The sequence below is a fragment of the Emys orbicularis genome, chromosome 1, assembly GCF_028017835.1.
Source record: "Emys orbicularis isolate rEmyOrb1 chromosome 1, rEmyOrb1.hap1, whole genome shotgun sequence".
NCBI lineage: Eukaryota > Metazoa > Chordata > Testudines > Emydidae > Emys > Emys orbicularis.
The window spans coordinates 27,014,911-27,035,369 of record NC_088683.1 but is presented as its reverse complement, the minus strand read 5'-3'; the positions used below and the strand labels follow the sequence as shown (position 1 = coordinate 27,035,369).

At 43.1% G+C, this 20,459-nt stretch overlaps 1 protein-coding gene across 1 annotated transcript in view; it reads left to right on the top strand.

The window, feature by feature from the left end:
* The window catches only part of RSBN1L (round spermatid basic protein 1 like), a 90,459-nt gene that overhangs the window by 54,659 nt on the left and 15,341 nt on the right, over positions 1-20,459 (top strand). Inside the window, exons 4-6 of the mRNA XM_065406043.1 lie at positions 10,445-10,582; positions 11,947-12,089; positions 13,261-13,428. Coding sequence (XP_065262115.1) covers positions 10,445-10,582; positions 11,947-12,089; positions 13,261-13,428 — 449 coding nt within the window. The remainder of the gene's footprint in view (positions 1-10,444; positions 10,583-11,946; positions 12,090-13,260; positions 13,429-20,459) is intronic.

Genomic DNA, 20,459 nt, shown 5'->3' with positions numbered 1-20,459 from the left:
TTTTCTTCATTTCTCGATGAACATGAATCCTTTATCTTGCTGCTTAACAACTCCTGACAATATTTGTTTATATTTTACTTGGAATGGCTATTGGTTTTCATTCCTTAAGTCCAGTCACTTGTTTTTTCAACTTTTGGGTATATTGAGTCAGAAATTCATGCTGGTATTTGGTAATCCTTCATTTGCAATATTGATCAGTGTTGGGGCAGCCTGTTCTCCAAGAGGTGGTAGCTAGGTTGACAGAGTTCTTTTGTCAACTTAGCGCTGTCTATATTAGAAAATTGGGTCTGCTTAACTATGCCGCTCAGGGGTGCGGATTTTTCACATCCGTGAGCCACATAGTTATGATGACCTAATTATCTGGTGTAGACCAGGACTTAGCTAGTACAGACATTCTGTTTCCAGCCTGCTGATCCATTTACTTCCCTAATCCTGTCTCGCAAGAAATGAGGCCTCACACATGTCCAGTAACTCGTGTCAAGCCAGGGTTACATTCCACTGCTTTTGTTTTTCTTTTTAATATTAGCATTTGTTTTATTTGTATTTTTTTTGTTTTGTTTTTTTAAAGTATACTATTTAGCAACACATTTTGAAGATTATAGTAGTTGTAATTATTTGAATTACTATTAATAGTAGTCTTTAAAGTACTATCCCGGGGTGCAAGCTCATCTCCTCTGGTATAGTACAATAGGGTGTAATTTTACATTACAAGCTTGCTTTGTCTTCAAAGCATTTTTTTAATTTTAATTTTGCTTTTATTACATTTTAAAAATTGGTACAACTATTTAAAAATATGCCAGAAGTGGTCTTTTTTTAGCCACCACACAATACTTGTTACTAGCATAGGCAGTTCTTACTTTACCAGTATCCCAGTGTCTCAACTGTACTGTCCATAGTCTAGAAATACAAATAAAATTGTCACTGTGTACGTGCAGTGTCATTTACAATTGATTATTTATAGATCCATTCCATCAGGAAGGGCCCATTTCCTCCAGAATGGCTATGAACACTTCTAATGGGGGAAAAAACATAGTGGTGCTAATTGTCATCACCTGACCTCCCCTTTGCACAATTTGTTTTATTACTAAGGGTTTCCCCGGACGTGACTGCACTGAGTTATACTACTACAACTGGGTTTCATTATTAAACCAAGAATTCTCCTCTTTAACAATTTAATGTCCTCTTTAATGCTTTTACTTTAACATTGTCACATTCCGCAACTCTTTAATTCCCTCTGAACTTTGCAGTGTTTATTTGTGCAAAAACTGTTTTGAAGTGATACATTTTAGGGGGGAGGGATAGCTCAGTGGTTCAAGCATTGGCCTGCTAAACCCAGAGTTGTGAGTTCAATCCCTGAGGCGGCCACTTAGGGATCTGGGGCAAAAATCAGTACTTGGTCCTGCTAGTGAAGGCAGGGGGCTGGACTTGATGATCTTTCGAGGTCCCTTCCAGTTCTATGAGATAGGTATATCTCCATAGAAGCTAATTTTTTTGGTGGCTTTAAGGTTGTTGGGTTTTTTTTTTTTTTTGGCATTTATTTTTTAATGTAGTACATTTTGCCTGCAATACTGTATTTACTAAATATAGTCCTTGAAGGGTGGCATACTTTTGCTTTGGTTTTGTGCAAATAGGTAACAGACATTGGCTTTTTTGACCTTTTAGGATTTTTTTTTAATTTAGCTTGTCCAGTTACTCATGTCAAGCCAGATCTACAGTCAGCAGCTTTCACATTTATTACAATTAGAATGAGGCATAACCACTCAGTTAATACAACACTGGGTGAAGAAGAATATGATGAGTTAGCCAGCTTTATATAGAACTATTATTGGATCCCTACCCACCTTTCAGAAATTCCTAGTTTCTGGCAACTAAGTCCATTTGCACTTCACAACTTCACTTGTTCCCTTCAGTATCCAGTGACAGTTGATTCTGTCCTCTATCCACCCCTCTCTCCAAAAACCAGTTAACCTCTCCATCTGTTCTCCCTATCATCCAGGCTTGTAACAATAACAACTTCCTTATTGTTTCCTAAGAATTTCTGATTGTTTTCCCTTTGTAGATTAAATCTTACATTCAACTTTTTCATTCAAGGATTAAAATGAATCCGGTATTAAACTTTCAAATGTTATGTTTCTGTAGATATTTAGTGGCATATATTCCCGATAAAGGAACATTTGCCAGATGTTTTTTTTTTTTTTTTTTTTTAAAAACCTTGACAAACTCTCCCGCATCATCTGTGCTGTCCACTATGCCCAATTACCCCTCTTTCAACCCAGTGCTTGAAAAATCTGTTCTCCCTGATGTGTGAGACTGTACCATTTAGTTAAAGCTGTGGATTACTTTGGGTACATCCATAAAAAACTTTTGAGTCGACCTCCTTGCTTCTGACTTTAGTAGCATAAATTTTTGGTTTATATAAACATTTGGTGATTCAAAGGTCTCACTTAAGCCTCCACTCATTTGTCACTTAGTGATCAGCAGATGTTCTGAAGACTAGGTTCTTCCTACCGGTCTGGAACACACTTGTTAGGCAAGTCTAATTTCTAGGAAGGGCGAGGTATTCAACTCTGCAGTATAGCTTATTTAGTTATATTTTGTGGAATTGCTTCTGCTGGTTCTCTTCTGTTCTTGTTCTTATAAATCTAATAGTCTGTTTAGATGCGAGTGAGTTGTGTATAATTAACTATTTTCTGCTCTTTTTTTTCCTTGTTGCTCTGAATGCAGGATCATGGTAGATGATACCCCATGAGGTGTCTCTCTTTGGCTACTTTGTGTTCTAATCCATCTGCTTTCTCATTTGTTTTGATGTGATCATGTTTTGTTTAATACCAGTAGGTCTTTCACTCCAGGATTTGGTTCCTCTTAAAGTTTGTGGTTCCAGTTCCCTACTTAACAGTGCTCCTCAGTCTTTGTCTTGTTCTATGCCTAAGTATTGTTTGTTCATATAACATGCGGCAAACATTGTGTGTGAGTTTGTGCATGTATGAAATAAAATTAAGCGTTCATGAAGCAATGAATGCGATGTCTTTTTCTGGTTCCTTGTAAGTTTCATGCTAACCTTTTATGCCCCTTTGAATACTGTTCTTACTGGTTAGTCTGCTTTCATTATGAGTTTCTTTCTTATTTATTGTTTAATTATTGAGCTAATGAAGACTTTTTTTCTCTTAGTGTTGATTCTTTAAATTATCTCCCCTTCAAAGTCCAGTACTTGCTACACCTCTACCCCGATATAACGCTGTCCTCGGGAGCCAAAAAATCTTATCACGTTATAGGTGAAACCGCGTTATATCAAACTTGCTTTGATCCGCCGGAGTGCGCAGCCCTGCCCCCTCCGGAGCGCTGCTTTACCGCGTTATATCCGAATTCGTGTTATATCGGGTCGCGTTATATCGGGGTAGAGGTGTATTTCCTTTCCTATTGCATAACTTCTATAAAAGTATAGTCTGTCAATGCTTATCTATAAAGTAAAAACTAGAAACCTCATTAATACCTTCTGAATGTTAGTTGGAATTTGAATTGAATTGAATTTGAATAGGACCAATCCTGTTCAACTTATTCATAAATGATCTGGAGAAAGGGGTAAAAAGTGAGGTGGCAAAGTTTGCAGATGATACTAAACTGCTCAAGATAGTTAAGAACAAAGCAGACTGTGAAGAACTTCAAAAAGATCTCACAAAACTAAGTGATTGGGCAACAAAATGGCAAATGAAATTTAATGTGGATAAATGTAAAGGAATGCACATTGGGAAAAATAACCCCAACTATACGTACAATATGATGGGGGGCTAATTAAGCTACAACTAATCAGGAAAAAGATCTTGGAGTCATCGTGGATAGGTCTCTGAAGACGTCCATGCAGTGTGCAGCAGAAGGCAAAAAAGCAAACAGGATGTTAGGAATCATTAAAAAGGGGATAGAAAATAAGACAGAGAATATCTTATTGCCCTTATATAAATCCATGGTACGCCCACATCTTGAATACTGCAAACAGTAGAGAAGGGCAACTAAAATGATTAGGGGTTTGGAACGGGTCCCATATGAGCAGGGCCAGCTCCAGGCACCAGGCAACCAAGCTGGTGCTTGGGGCGGCACCTGGAGGGGGGCGGCGCGGCGCTCGGGCCGCTGGGGAGAGCGGGGCCACAGCCGGGCTCGCCGCCCTCCCCCCGGCGCTCTGGCCGCCCTCCCCCCCGCGCCCTCCCCCCGGCTGCCGGGGCTCGCCGCCCTGCGCTCTGGCCGCCGGGGGGAGAGCCGAGCCCCAGTTGGGGCTCGCCACCCTCTCGCCGCCCTGCCCCCGGTGCTCTGGCCGCCGGGGGGAGAGCCGAGCCCCCGCCGGGGCTCGCCGCCCTCCTCCCAGAGCTCCGGCCGCTCTCCCCTCCGGCGCCCTCCCCCCGGCCGCCGGGGGGAGAGCGGAGCCCCCGCCGGAGCTCGCCACCCTCGCCCCGGGGCTCCGGCCGCCCTCCCCCCGGCGGGAGAGCGGAGCCCCCGCCGGGGCTCGCCGCCCCCCCCCGGGCTCCGCCCCCGCCCCCCCCCCCCCCCACGGGGGGGGGGGGCGGGCGGCGGAGGCTTTTTTGCCTGGGGCGGCAAAAAAGCCAGAGCCGGCCCTGCATATGAGGCTAGGACTTTTCAGCTTGGAAAAGAGGAGACTAAGGGAGTGTGATGATAGAGGTACATAAAATCATGAGTGATGTGAAGAAAGTGAATAAGGAAAAGTTATTTACTTGTTCCCATAAAATAAGAACTAGGGGCCACCAAATGAAATTAATGGACAGCAGGTTTAAAACAAATAAAAGGAAGTTGTTCTTCACACAGTGCACAGTCAATTTGTGGAACTCCTTGCCTGAGGAGGTTGTGAAGGATAGGACTATAACAGAGTTTAAAAGAGAACTGGATAAATTCATGGAGGTTAAGTCCATTATTGGCTATTAGTCAGGATGGGTAAGGAATGGTGTCCCTAGCCTCTGTTTGTCAGAGGGTGGTGATGGATGGCAGGAGAGAGATCACTTGATCGTTACCTGTTAGATTCACTCTCTCTTGGCCACTGTTAGTAGACAGGATACTGGGCTAGATGGACCTTTGGTCTGACCCAGTATGGCCATTCTTATGTTCTTATGAATAAGTTATGCTTTTATGATAGAAAGCAGAGAGGAAAAGAGAATTATTGAAAACCATTGACTGAAATGTAAATCTTTAAAATATGTAAGTATAAATCTCTTTGGGAAGCTAATTTACTGCAGTCATCACTTCTAATTGCGTATTTTTGATTTGTAGGAAATGTATGAGTTAAAAAAAAAAAAACTTGTAACAAATAAACTCCCAACCAATCAGTCACCTAAAAGTTCTGGATCTGAAAGCTTCTCCCTACCCAAGGTGGAATCTCATGTTCTGGTTTCTATCTGCCCCAGTAGTGGGGTTTGTCTATATGGGGACACTCAGGAAGTAATATAAATCAACTAAAGGTGTGACATTAATGCACATTGGTCAAAGTGCATTAAACCCCCTTGTGAATTCTGTCATTCAAGAGTAAAATAGCCTTCGTTTGCTGTAGCTTAACTCTCCTTGGCGGAGGATTAAGCTACAGTGAACTAAGGGCTTGTCTGTGCTTGAAATTTGTTGTGGATTAATTTATTTTTTGTTAAATGCCTTGCATCCTAAACGTTTCTTCTTGTTGTTACAAATCATCTAGCGTTTTAATGTGTATTGTTAAACCCACTTTGAAGATGGGTTCACTGAGATGCGGGAGGAGTTTACTTTCAGCAAAGTATGTGTGGGTGCATCTTCATCCCAAAAAAATGGTTGCACATCTGCTAAGTCACCCTACTGGTATACCACACTTGACTGGCTATCTGCTCATCCTCTCTGTTTACTTGTGTGCCCGGCGCTGCTCAAGGGACCTCCTAACCAGCAGTCACCTCCCTGTTTTAAATGCTGGCACACAACCAGGTTCTGTCTTTCGTAATTCCAGCTGCTGTGGAGTTCGCAAACCTCTGTCGTGCTCCTGATTATTGATCAGTCATCCTCATTCTTTACTGTGGTCCTGTGCTGAGATTGTGGACTTGATTGCCCTCTAGAGAGAGGCATGTGATCAGGCACATCTGAACACCAGTTGTTCAGCACAGGTGTGAAAGTGGCTATCCTGACAAATGCAAGATGGGGGCACAGCTGTGACACTCTCCAGTGTTGCAGTAAGGCACATGTTCACCTATAGTGTTTGGTGACTCTTCATACATCATCATTGATGTGAGACTCCATCATCATCATCATCATCAAGGCAAAGGAGCTCCAGTGGAGTATAGAACTGCTAAGTACTATGGGACCTCAGGGAAAGCTAGCACAGTCTACTGGTACTATTAGGAGCTGGACCATATGTTTGCTAGAGATTGCGCCACTCAGCCATAGCATGTTGTGGACTTTCTGATTGAGCCTCCAAACCAGGATCTCATTCATCTAGTGAACTCTAGGGCAGACACAGTTGCAGAGATTCAGGAGCATCTCAAATCACAGCTGGAGGATCAATCTAAACCACGGGCACAGATCCAAACTGGAGGGGACCAATTCTAGTGAGTGTGGAATGACATATTACAATAACACTTTAAGCCAGGAGGGTGAGGGGTTTGAATAACTTATTTCCAGGTACTGTAAAGGGTACCACAATGTTGATCTACCTTCTCTCTGCCTCCTCTGTCTCACCCACACCTTCTACTTAGTGATGGTTATACCAGAGACTGTACAAACTCTCCATGCCTTTTTTCTATAAACAAAAACACAAGTGCCGCTTAAGCTTGCCATGTACTGATCCACACCCCCTTCTGATGGTGCTTATTGGTCTCTCTCTTGCCTCCCCAACCCCTTTTCTCTCTCATAATGGCAGCACTGCCTAGTTGACCCATGAGACTATATGAAGAAAGGCATCTAATACAAAGAAGAAACAAAGTCATGGTCCACAGTTTTGTGAATGTCCTCATTTTTGAGTGAACGAGAGTTATATTACCTTGCCCAAATCATGCTACAGACATTTTCATAGAGAGAGATTTTAAAACATTTAACTAAAAGGGACATGAATTATTTTGTTTCAGAATTCTGTTAATTTTGCAGTGCAGTTTATGCTGATCGTGGATGTTAGATATCAACTTAAGGCGTGAACAGTGCTCTAATTTGGCAGGGAGATTGCAGAGTGATGCAGCTATCTCTGCACTGCACACAGAGCTTGTTTCCCTTCCGCTCCTGCACCAAATCTAGGGGAATTATCCTAGCAAACACCAGCACAGCATATCTTTCAAACTTGTTCAATACCTTCTTAAACAAATCCTTTTCTGTCTTTTGGGGATGTTTTATCAGGGTAACCTCCTCCAAAGTAAGAACAGCCTGCAGAAGCACATGTTCAATTACTAGTCTGCCACTGCTCCCCTCACTCCCAAACCTACTGCTATTCTATCAGCAAGCTGCAGAGAAACACATTCAGTTATTAGCAAGCACTCCCTTTAGCAAGCACTCATAGTCCACCTGGAATATACTATCCTGAATCCCAAATTGGCAGAACAGACACCTCCTCTAGCTATCCTTTCACACCACAGGCTCAGGGGACCCTGTCAAAGGGGGAAGACTGCAAACGTCTTACCATCTCCAAGCTCGTCTTACCATCTCCAAGCTCGTCTTACCATCTCCAAGCTCGTCTTACCATCTCCAAGCTCAAGGACTGGGAAGAGCCTATGGGAATGGAATTTCAAAGTTAATGAAAAAGCAACATTTTATCTATGTTGGCATGGAGACTACAATTTGGACAATAATTTGTCCATTGTCCTCTCTTTCCCCATAGCACCCACGGGGAGAGGGAGTGAGTGGGTGGGAAGGTCAGAGAAATGGGTAGCACATCAGACACAGGTGATGGAGAGGTAAAGAAACCTCCTGGAGCGCATGGTCTTCAAATCTGAATCTGCACAGCTTTATGAATTTGAATATATTATTTTTACTGCTCACAATGTTCAATTTGGTGTATTCATTCCTTTTGAAATATTGAAAATGTGTTTACATTCATGATTGAGTCTTGCATCATTCATTCAAATGTGCAGCATCATGGTCACAGTATCCACGCATGCACAATAAATACATAAACCCCAGCTATATTTCAAGCATTATAATACAACAATTCTCACAATATCTTAAAAACGCAACAAGAAATGTGATGATATACACACCAAGTATGATTAAATCCTTGCACCAGTACACATACACAAGACATATTCAGTAAGGCTGATCAGTGCCTTATGCAAAAGTATATGCATTCTTTACAAATGGCACCTAAACTTGAAGTATGAACACAATGCATCTCTTGCTCTGTGCCCCAGAGTAGTTGCATCCTTTTGTAGGGGCCTCCAGTCTGGCTGTTCAAAACATTTGCCAAGTCTGGCCACCTGTTGCTAAGCCAGGCAAGCAAAGGGTAAGCTGAGTCTCCCAGAATGAGTGATGGAATGGCATTGCCACCAAGGTACATTGATACTATTGATTTAAAAGTTCCACTGGTCAGTGGAGAAAACATTCTAGACTTCCTGAAGATCCTGGTGTCATGGAACTTCGTAGACCATCTCACATAAATACTGGTGAACTTTCCATGGTGATCAAACAGGCCTTGCAGCACCATGGGGGGAAGAGGAAAAACCTTTTCTGTTGATGGACTCTAAGGCCTGATACGGAGGGTTAAGAATAGGCATGTGGGACCCATCAGTGGCTCCAGTATAAGTTGGGAACCTCAACAATGCAAACCAATTAATTGCCTGTGCATTACCCAGTCTTAAGATACAGTGGGATAGAGCCGCCTTGATAACATTGCACATCTCTATTTCAACAGCCCAGATAGTTGATCTACCAACAACGAACTGGCTAGCTACTGACTGGTTGTAGGTAGTAGGGTTGGCAAGCTTGCAGATGGTTATGGCCACACTCCTCTCTATGCTGAGGGCAGTTCTTACATAGATATTCTGCTGCTGTAGCCCCTGTGTGAACTCTGCACAGCTTTCTAAGAAAGTGGCTTTTGACATCCTGAAATTCTGCTGCCACTCGTGTTCATACCCAATCTGCAGTGCTGTACTTTCCCACCAGTCGGTACTTGTTGGCCACGCTCCAAAGTGGTGCTCCACCAAGGGAAGCTGCTTCAGGAAAAGTTGTGCAAGTGTCTGCTTGATTTCTGCCATCTCCTCTTCTGGTCGCCTTATCATCCCAGTTCTGAAGTCACTGCCCAACTTTAGATGTTAACAGCAGCTTGTTTATGTTCATCACAGTGTGGATTGTAGCGATCACAATGTGTGTTGCATGTTGCATGACAGTGCTTTGAAAATGGCACTGGATGGCTCTAAAAACCCTAATGCCTGATAGGATGAAATGAGGAATCATGGGAATTTAATTTGACAGTAAACTCCAGAACTCCATTGCCTTCCAATAAGTATCTGAGTGCTCAGCATGAAAAATCCCAGAATGCATAGAGCACAGTGGCAGAGCAGTGCGCCTGGGATGTCTGCCCAGAATGCTGGTTGCTGATTTCAAAAGTGCTGTGTGGGTGCAATGATATGAGGCAGAAGTACCTTAATCACAGGATAACAATGTGATGTGGATGCACTGCTTGTGAAACACTTGTTGCAGATCACATAACGCAGATACACAAAATCCATGGTAAGTTTCAAGTGTAGACGTGCCGTAGGTCACTTTACTCCTGAATGAGAAAATCCACCTGGGGGTTTAATGTGCTTTAACTTGCATACATTTGGTTGATTTGCCTTAACTTTCTTGACAGTCTCGATGTAGACATGGCCTTGGTCTCACTTCTTTGCCCTTTTTTCAAGTTTTAAGATGGTTTGTTTCATCTTCTTACTTTCAATAGGTTCACCTCCTTTATACAGTTACACTCTCTCTAGCTTTCCCCTGCTTCATATTGATATTACCTGTTTCTGTCCCCCTGTTCTACTTTTTTTGTAGGCCTCTTTCTAGCCAGCTGTCATGGAACCATAACTTCAACATTCCATCCCCTTTCTGTAAAAGGAACATCACTCAAAACATCTTGCTGCTTGTTTGGATATGCATAGTAATGAATATTTAACACCCTGTTAAATTCCACCTTAACTTGACATAACTGTGAATCTTGCAACTTGCCAGAAATATCTTCTATCTTTATTCTTTTGTATTTTAAATACATGTTTTCAGATATAGTAAATGAGTTTTACATTCAAGCTACCTGCTACTTCAGCCAGTTGGTGTTTCAAAATAATGGTTTTATAATTGATAGTATATAATACAGTTGTTAATACTGTTTAATAAGGACTGTATACAGTATTAATGTTAGTCACATGTTTTAGAGAAGACAAAGACAGGATGTGCACATGGCATTGATTTGTAAACTTTTGTTGAGTCCTAATGAACTCAATGTAACTCGTAATTGACTTTCATATTCTTCTTTTAGGTAAAAAGAACATACTCCCATGGTACATATAGAGCTGGCCCAATGAGACAGATCAGCTTGGTTGGAGCAGTGGATGAGGAAGTGGGGGATTACTTTCCAGAGTTCCTTGATATGTTGGAAGAGTCACCTTTCTTAAAAGTAAGGGGAAGATGGGAAAGGGGAGATATTCTTCCAAATACTCTATATCAGTGGTTTTCAACGTGTGGTCCACAGACCCCTGGGGATCTGCAGACTATGTCTAAAATTTTCTAAGGGGTCTGTACCTCCATTTGAAATTTTTTAGGGGTCCACAAATTAAAAAAAAAGGTTGAAAACCACTGTTCTATATTAAAGTAAAAGAACTGTAATACTTATTATCTCACAGGTCTGGTTGAGCACCCATGTTGGCCATTCACCAGGCTCCTGTGAAGGCATCCAGCCATTAAGTCTCCAGGGTTTTTAAGCCTCAGATCTGAACAGAGTCCTGTTGCTGTTCTTGGCACATACTCAGGGTGCAGATCTTCTCTCTGGCACCCACTCCTGAGAACTTTGACCATGTGGACCACTGCCCAGTCCTTGGAACCAGTGCTGGCTCCTCAGGCTTCCTCAGAACTTAAACGCACCCTTTCCCTGAACTCCACCTGAAGGTTTGGCCTTCTGGTTTATCTCTTCAAGGGGACACATGTTTAATACACACAGACAAGATTGCACAAGATTCTGAACTACCACTGCTCTTTCTTCAATAACACAGAAATATACATATCTATTTTTTTAAAAAAACAAAACCCTACATGCATTCGTTGCCTCAGTTACCTGCCCCTTCCAGAACATTCTTTGGGCTAGGGTCAGGGTTGTCTGGGGCCATCCAGAGTCCTTCTGTTTGCAATGCATGGCTTGGGTTCTGAACCATGGAGCTCTCTTGCACCTCCCCCTCCCCGCCCCCCAGCTTGCTTCCTGTGACCTTGGCCAGACTGTCCCCTTTCCTGACCAAACTTCCTGTTGGTCTCCCTCAGCCTTCCCCTTGTGAATCCTTTTTATCACCTTTCAGTCCCTTAATCGGGTGACTTCTGGATCGACCTCAACAGGTGATCATGGTCCTCTTTGCCAAGTGACTTCATTGCCAGGCATTCTGTTTGCTGAGAAACCAGTTCTTCTAAGTGGAAGCCAATCTGTTACCTAGGATGCTTGTATTAGACTAGAGGACCATTTCGAGTTAATGACCCTCTATTGTCAGTCCTGTGCCACTACCTGTTGGAACTTCAGTCCAACATGGAGGTAGAGGGACCACAGAGAAGACTGCTTAGCCCCTGTATTCAGGATGGAGTTTTCATCTTGGTAAAGATGAAATCTCCTGAATTGTTCAGAATTCATAAATTGTACAGACTGTTTCCTCAAGTCATCACACTTGCCTACATTCACTTATTTACCAGATGTTAACTTTTTTCATTTTACCAAATAACCATTTTTTAAATGTATTTGAAAATAACTCACATCAAAATGTGGATTGTTATATTTCCCATTAGTGTACATTGCCGTGGGGGACACTCTCTAGTCTAAAATTAGAAAGTCGTAAAGATAGCGATGATGGTCCCATCATGTGGGTACGTCCAGGAGAACAGATGATCCCTGTGGCTGACATGCCAAAGTCACCTTTCAAAAGGAAAAGGTATGTTAAGATTCTTAGCTTGGTGAGTTATCTGGTTAGTTTTTTTAACCTATCCCTTTTCCACTCATCCCAATGGCTGTAGCTATATTATAGCATAATTCTTATGTTTATATAGCTTTTTACCCCAAAAGAAGAAACAAAATCACTTCTTAGTTTTTAAGTTCTTCAAGGAAGGAAATGTGTTTTTTGTAAGCATTTGTACACCATCTAGCATAATGATGTGCCAATCCTGATTGCAGCCTCTGGGCTTCTGTAATGAATACTAAAACAGTAATTTTACAAAGCAGGTCATCTTTTCTTCACTCTCCCTAAACTGCAGCTACCTTGAGGTAACAGCATAAAGCAAAATGAAACGTGTTTTGGGGAAAAAGTGAAGAATGCTATATCTATATGAATACTGTAGGGGAAATTTTAAGTAGGCAGCACACGGTTACTCAAATTTGAATTTGGCTAGGATACTGGTATTAACTCCCCTATTCTTAAGTGCTTATGGACCTTTAAGTGCCATTGGACCTTTAAAAACTACAAGTGACAAAGACTTCTGTCTCCATCTGAAAGATGGGACCTCTAACAGTACAAAGTCACTATAACATCATATTGGGGTACTGATTTAGATAATGACTCAAAATGAAGAGTGCCACCTACAGAATCAAACATAACTTCTTTTAGCATGTAGATTTTCCTTGTGGATTTCCCATCCAAATATTTTTCAGGTGGGACTCCTAGTTTGTAGAATCTCAGATGTCCACCTAATGTGATATGGTCTCTCACTATCAGCTTTAGATTAGCAATTGAATGATCATAGAGGATCTGTTCCACCTCAGTGATGTTTTCTCTTTTTACTCTAACATCTCTGACGAGTAGTCTTGCAAACCTTTTCCTACCCAGTGATGAAATGTGGAACAGAGCTGTAATACACAACACTCAAATTGTTCAGTAGAAATGTAAACAAATGAATGTGAATGCACATATGATTACTTTTAGCATTTCATAAATGTTCCCTAAATGACTTTTGTACTGCTAATCATCCTGTAATCTGGCCAAGATGTTCTTATTCTAATATATGTGCATGCTGAAGGAAGAAATGGATCCTGTTGAATGTAGAAAACTAAACTTGAGCGGGGGGAGTGTTACATTTTTTGTTTTTTGTTTTGTTTTGTTTTTTAAACAGAACTACCAATGAAATAAAAAACCTGCAATATCTACCTCGAACTAGTGAGCCCCGTGAAATGCTCTTTGAAGACAGGACACGAGCCCATGCAGATCACATAGGACAAGGTTTTGAACGACAGACTACAGCTGCTGTAGGAGTGTTAAAGGCTGTGCACTGTGGAGAGTGGTATGTGTCAACTGGTTTAGTCTTGTTAGACATTTGAAAAATACTTGCATGAATTTCCATTTATAGCTTCTAGAAGGATCATTAGTTAATATGTTAATCCAGTTACTAGTATGTTTTGGAAAAAGCCATAACTATTGAATAAACTGTATTTTTTTCTTTTGTCTTGAGGAGCTAGGTATGCTGGGTACATTCTAATGTAGATACAACTTTGCAGTCTGGTGGAAACTAGAGAAAGGCCTCCCGTCTCAATAACAGCTTCATAAATACAGTTGTGTAAATTGTTGCACTCAAACTTGTCTAGATTTTTGTCTTGATGTTTGTGAACCAGTACAGTAGTGGCTTGCCTACATTTTTATCTGAACTGCACATAGAATCTTCAGGGAACATTTTGCTCTGTCTGTGGATAAAAACAAACATCACAATTCTGGTTCGAGGGAGTGGTGGTTGTTTTAAGCCTGGTGGAAGTTGCATGGCATTTCTTTAGTGTCCCAAATAGTCTGAAACTCTCATATGTGATCCAGGGGATCAGCCCAGCTCAGCAGAATCCATTTTTGCTTGTTTTATCAGAAAGAGAAGAGTACATTTTAGTTGGGCTCTTTCACTGAGCTGGAAAAGTGATAATTTGGGGGATTTTTTTGGTCCTCTTAACTTCTGTCTCTGAGACTGGCATGTGGTGCTGTAGTACATTACCTTCAGTAATTCCCACTCAGTTACATAGGTGCTGGAACTAAGGGTTCTGGGGGGTGCTGCTGCACCACCTGGCTTGAAGTGGTTTCCATTATATACATGGCTTACAGTTTGGTTCAATGGCTCTCAGCACCCCCACTATAAAAATTGTTCCAACGCCCCTGCTCAGTTATTGAGAACACGCATGCTTTTTATAGTTTGACTGGCATGGTTACTGAGACAAGAATTCTGATATTGCATCAGAGCCCAGACTTAATCCCTCTTTGTGTGAAATGGTGCAAATATGTGTAACAGTGCATGAACCAGAACTTGTAAGAAAGAAATTCCCTATGGGAGGGAACTGGGTCATTCAAATGTGAACATTTTTTTTTTTTTTTTTTTAAAGCTTCAAGGCCTGTAGTCTAGTTCCTGCAAATTCAGGACTGTTCCACGTTTGACTTGGAAATGTTGGCACAGTTCTATTAACTCATTCATTGTTGTGGTGGTCTCCTTTATTGGTCACTTAGAAGTTGGCATTTAGTGAAGTTGGATTTCTGTTGTCAAAAGGTTGGATTTCACTTATGGCAAACTCTTTTATATCAGGCAGAATATGTGTACTTTCATATTCAAAGTTGAATGCAAAAAATTTTCAATCTTTCATTTTTTAGTTTTTGACCACTCTATTAAACTCTGAGTTTTGTTCTTTACATATTGTCAAAGGCAAACAGATCGAAAATTACATTGGTCCATAATTTATTCTATCGTCAGTCCTGGACCAGTTCCAAAAAAGCACTGCTTGGTTCAGGGATCAGTGATGATTGTTAGATGAAATAGCATCTGCACAATGAGGACTGATCATGAATATACTGTTGAAAAGATTGGAGTCTCCGCATTCCATTGGTATAAAACATGGATTTATAACCCTAGAAAGACAAAAGATTAGACCATAAAATGTCATTCTATTATTTTTGTTTATTTTGTTCAGTTTAAACATTTTAGTGGTAGATGGTTTCTAGCTCTGGCAGATGACTAACTTTTTATACTGTCTGAACATTTTTAATATCAACATTAGCTTCCTGATATATGCAGTAGCCAACTTTGAGGTGCTTGCTAATGATCAGATATCACAGCTGGAGTGAAATGCCTAGAAATAAGTGATTTTTAAAGCATAGTATCTTGTGGGCTGTGAAGTCTTGGGAACACTTTAGAATGACAGTACTTTTTTTTTAATCTAAGAGTTGTTGGCCAGCTTTAATCTATTAAAAAAACTGCAACTGATGCAGAATTCAGCAGTGCCTTTATGATAGGGTTACCATATTTAAAAATTAAAAAAAGAGGATACTCCATGGGACCCTGGCCCCTCCCCTTCCCTGCCCCAACTCCGCCCCTTCCCTGACCGGCTCGCCCCCTCCCCTGAGCACCCCACTTTCCCCCCTTCTCCCTCCCAGCCACGCAAAACAGCTGCCCGAGTGCTACCGGCTTCACGGTTTGCCGGGCAGCCTCCATGTCTCCAGACCCTGTGCCCCCCGCCGGGCACTTCCCCTCCCGGGTTCCGGCGGCGGCTGCTGCTCCCTGACTCTTCAGCTCTGTAAGAGCCGAGCTGCCCGAGCGTTACTGGCTTCGGGCAGCCCCCATACCTCCGGATCCTGCACCCCCGGCCGGGCACTTCCCCTCCTAGGCTCTGGGGGCGCAGGGTCCAGAGGCATGGGGGCTGCCCGAAGCCGGTAGCGCTCGGGCAGCTCTGCTCTTACAGAGCTGAGGAGTCAGGGAGCAGCAGCAGTCGCCGGAGCCCGCTCTAAGGTAAGCCAGGGATGCTGGCAAAGCTGAGAGTATTTTTCCCGGACGTGTTCGGCTTTTTGGAAATTCCCCCCGGACGGGGGTTTGATTACCAAAAAGCTGGACATGTCCGGGAAAAACCGGACGTATGGTAACCCTACTTTATGAAGCAATGTTTCTTTCCTTGAGCCTATTAAACCTATGCTCCGCACTGTGCATCTGGTTTCCGGATTGATTTTAAGATGTTGATTTTTTTACCTATAAGCCCTAAAAGGCCTGGGATCTACCTGTGTAAGACCTTGCCTCTTTCCCTATAACATAATGCCTCAGTGGCAGGATTAGTGGAGGTACCTGAGCTGAAGCACTTTGGGTTGATCTACATAGCATTTTGAAGTGAGTCTTCCAGACCAGGTCAATAGACTTGGGCTGGCAGGATTTGCTCGATAGACAGTGCTTTGAGTTACAGCTCTGTCTGGAACTTGGGCTCTTAAACCCTCCTCCTCCCTACACTTCAGAGCCCGAATTGCAACTTCAAAGTGCTATCTATACAGCAATTTTTTTTTTTTTTTTTTTTTTTTTAGAGCACTAGTGTCAGTCCCGCTATTCCAAATCTGTCTGGGCTGGAGGCTTGCTCCAACAGTATGTGCAGACAGTACCCTTAGATAGTAGGGAGAGGGGTTACTGGCAGAGCATTTTGGAATTTGCTTCCTCCCTGGAGGAAGTCTGAGTTAGTTAGACTTCAGGGTGTGCTGAAAGGCCCACCTTTTCTCCTTTGCCTGTGAAGAATTGAGTGTGGGGTAGAGCTAGGTAGTGGTGACGGGGGTTGTGTGTGGTGAGTTATTAATTTTAGTTATATTTGTTGACACTATGTCTTTGAGTTGATTTGGGAATTTAGAATGTTTATTTTAGTGTATTTTTAAAAAACTGTCAAGGGCACCCAGAGCATTAGATGGATGCTCTTTTTTTGTTGTAGTTAGAAAATGTTTATCTTGATTTATACAAATCATGCATAGGCAGTTAGTGATTGTGGAAGCAAAGAAAGTTTTAAAGGCATAGGACTAATGTTTGTTCTTACGATGACCTTTTGCCACCCCTTCTTCAAACGCACAAAAATACACATTTGGTGCAATTGAAAAAATCTACTTCATGTGGTCCAGGAAAACCACTCTGAAGTCATGGGATCATGAGATTTTGAATGTCCTGATGGCAGCTTCTGCCATCTCTTTACTATGCTTTTAAAAAATTGTGTCCCAAAGGGCAAAAATCTATGTGCACATAAATCTCAACTTGCATCTATCTGGCAAGCACAGGGGAATATGAACAGTAAAATACATAGTTATGCTAGTCCAAAGTACAAAATGATATGTAAATTGCATGAGTTTTTCTTTTTTTATTTAAACATATTGCAGCTTGCCTCTACCGCTTGGATGCATTATAATGCTATCTACAGACATTTTTAGTAGAAATAATCTAATTTTTAGGTGTACATGCTTATCTTCTATTCTGTAGTACAGCCAAGCTGGAATGTGAATGGAGAGAGGAAGAGGTCCTGCCCTGTAGAATACCTTTCAACTCAAGGGAAGGTATGCAGGGCAGGAAGCCAAGAGACCATGGGATCTAAAGTCACCCTTTCCTCACTGACTACTGTAGTACTCCTAAAGGCATTTTTCACCAAAAAATTAAAAATTCTATGCACAATATTTTAAAATTCTGCAAGTTTTATTTGTCAATAAATAAATGTAGAGGCTCCAGCATGGCAGTGGGGAGCACAGGCCACTGGCTGCACGAAGGTGGGAGATCACCCTGAAGCTCCCCCACCCCCAGGACACAGACTCAGCGGTGAGGCTGCACCCGACTCTGACACAGCACAAGGAAACACCCTGGGGCTCTGCCCCTCTGCACCAGGTGTGGGGCAGGCAAGCTCAACCAGGCAGGATTCAAGTGTGGAGGGGCTCAGTGTGGGGGGGATCCAGTTGTGGGGTGAGAGGATTCTATGTGGGACAATCTGGGTGCAGGCAGCTCAGTGGGGCGGGCTAGGTGTGGGAGGATCTGGATGCACAGAGGCCCGTTGGGGGGTTCCAGGTGCAGGGGCAATGGGACTCTGCAGGGGCTTCCAGGTGAAGGTGGTTGGGGCCCAGCAGGGGAGGAGGAGGTCTGGGTGCTGGGGTGGGGGGTCTGAGTGCAGCTAGTTGGGAGTCAGTGGCTTGGGGGTCTAGATGTAGGGGCTCAGGATGGTGCAGGGGATGGGGCATTAGGGTCATGGATTGAGTGCAGGGAGCTCAGTGGGGGTCCGGAGGCAGGGGTTCTGAGTGCAGGATGGCTCCAGATGCAGTCTCATATCCCTTCCCTCTGAGGGAGGCAAGTATCATTCCCCTCACATTAACTGAGAGGTGGCACAATGTCACTTGAGGCAGAATTGGGAATGAAACCTTTATGTATACCAACGCTCTCATCCTTTCAACCACATTACCTCAGAATGTGCTAAATCTATGTATTCGGACCCATTGCTCTTACCACTAAATAAATTTTTCTCTCCTAAGGGCAGGAATAAAACCTAGAAATCCTGACCCCCACTTTTCTAGTGCTGTGTAGCATATAGTTATGTAACTGGAAAAATGTGCTGCACACCCAAACTAGTGGTCCACATATTGCAGGGGTCTCAAACTCAAATGACCACGAGGGCCACATGAGGACTAGTGCAGGTGGTGTGCAGGGTACGGCAGGGGGCTCAGGGCAGGGCGTTGGTGGGTGGGGTGCAAGAGGGTGAGAGGTGCGGCAGGTGGCTCAGGGCAGGGAGTTGGGGTGCAGGAGGGGCATGGGAAGTGGCAGGGGGCTCAGGGCAGGGGGTTGGGGTGCGGGATATGGCAGGGGGCTCAGGGCAGGGGGTTGGGGTGCAGGAGGGGTGTGGGATGTGGCAGGGGGCTCAGGGCAGGGAGTTGGGGTGCAGGGTGCGAGCTCCGGGGTGGTGGCGGCGCACACCGGGGCCAGGGCAGGCTCCCGGCCCCGCGCTGCTCCATTCCAGGAAGCAGCTGGAACAGTGTCCCTGCAGCCCCTGGGGGAGAGGGGGGGGCGGCTCAGTGTTCCGTGCGTGCGCTGCTCTTACCGCTCCTCTAGGTACCTCCCACGAAGCTCCCATTGGTTCCCTGTTCCCGGCCAATGGGAGCTGCGGGGGGCGGTGCCTGGAAGGAGGCAATGCAGGAGCCCTTTATCTCCTTCCCCCTCCCCCCCGGCCCAAAGGGGCATGCTGCCAGCTGCTTCAGACAGCGGCGTGGGGCTCGCAACTTCACAGGGGGCAATCCCATGGGTAGGCAGGGTGGGGGGGCACAGGGAGCTTGGCGGGCCACAAGCAAGAGCCCCGCAGGCCGTGTGTTTGAGACCCCTGACATAGAGGATAACACTTGTTCCTCTAGCTCAAGTAATAGTCTGTGCTCTGAATCTGAAGGACAAGAATTTGAACTCTTATGCTGACCCATGCGGCAGGGGGTCCTTACTAGAACTGGCTGGAAAACAGCCTTTTCCTCTTGAAAAATGTAAAGTGTAAAAAAAAAAAAAAAATTGTCATGAATTGGAAAGAAAAATCAAAAATTTTGAATTTTTTTCAGCAGGGGGGAAAAAAGTTAATTTTGGGAGAACCAAAATGGAAACTTTTTGTTTGCTCACTGGGCTACTGGCTCCTCTGGGCTGCCCAAGCAAGCCCGCTATCCAGGGGATCTGGAGAGTCATGCCATGCTGGAGGAGTTCAGTGAGCTAAGCCACAAGACAGAGTGGACTGATTTAAATTATCGATTTTCGTGATAATTTAAATAATTAAACCTTAATTTAAATTATTGATTTTAATCATGTTTTGCATTTGTAGTTATTTTCCTAAAGAAAAATTCATTTTCTTTGGTTGGTATAATCATTAAACATGATGATTTGCAGCCTTTACAATACTACTTTTTGCTAAACCGAGGAGTCAGTGTCTATTTACATTTATTTAAGCAGTTATATATCTCAACATACATTTATTAAGATTCTTAACTTTACATTTTTAGTTAGAAAATGGTGAATGACACACTTGTTTACTAGATAATTTTTTACTCGTGATTTGTGTCAAGCTGCATTTGGATGAAATTGGAATTCAATTAAATGCACAGCATTTTAAAATAGTTTTTATTGGTTAAGTAAAATTGCCTTAAATGTATTGGATACATAAGAAAAAAATTAAGTTCATCAAAACATTTTGCATTTAAAACTGATTAATTAAATAAAGGAAACTTAACTCTAGCCAGTGAATTGACTGATTGATTTTTTTTTTTTTTTTCTGGATAGCGTTTGCCAAATTTTCAAAGGTATATAGACGCGTAAAGTTGCCCGGGGGGGGGGATAGCTCAGTGGTTTGAGCATTGGCCTGCTAAACCCAGGGTTGTGAGTTCAATCCTTGAGGGGGCCACTTAGGGATCTGGGGCAAAATCAGTACTTGGTCCTGCTAGTGAAGGCAGGGGGCTGGACTCGATGACCTTTCAAGGTCCCTTCCAGTTCTAGGAGATGGGATATCTCCATTAATTTATTTATTTATTTTATTTTATTTAAATAGATGCAATTTTCAA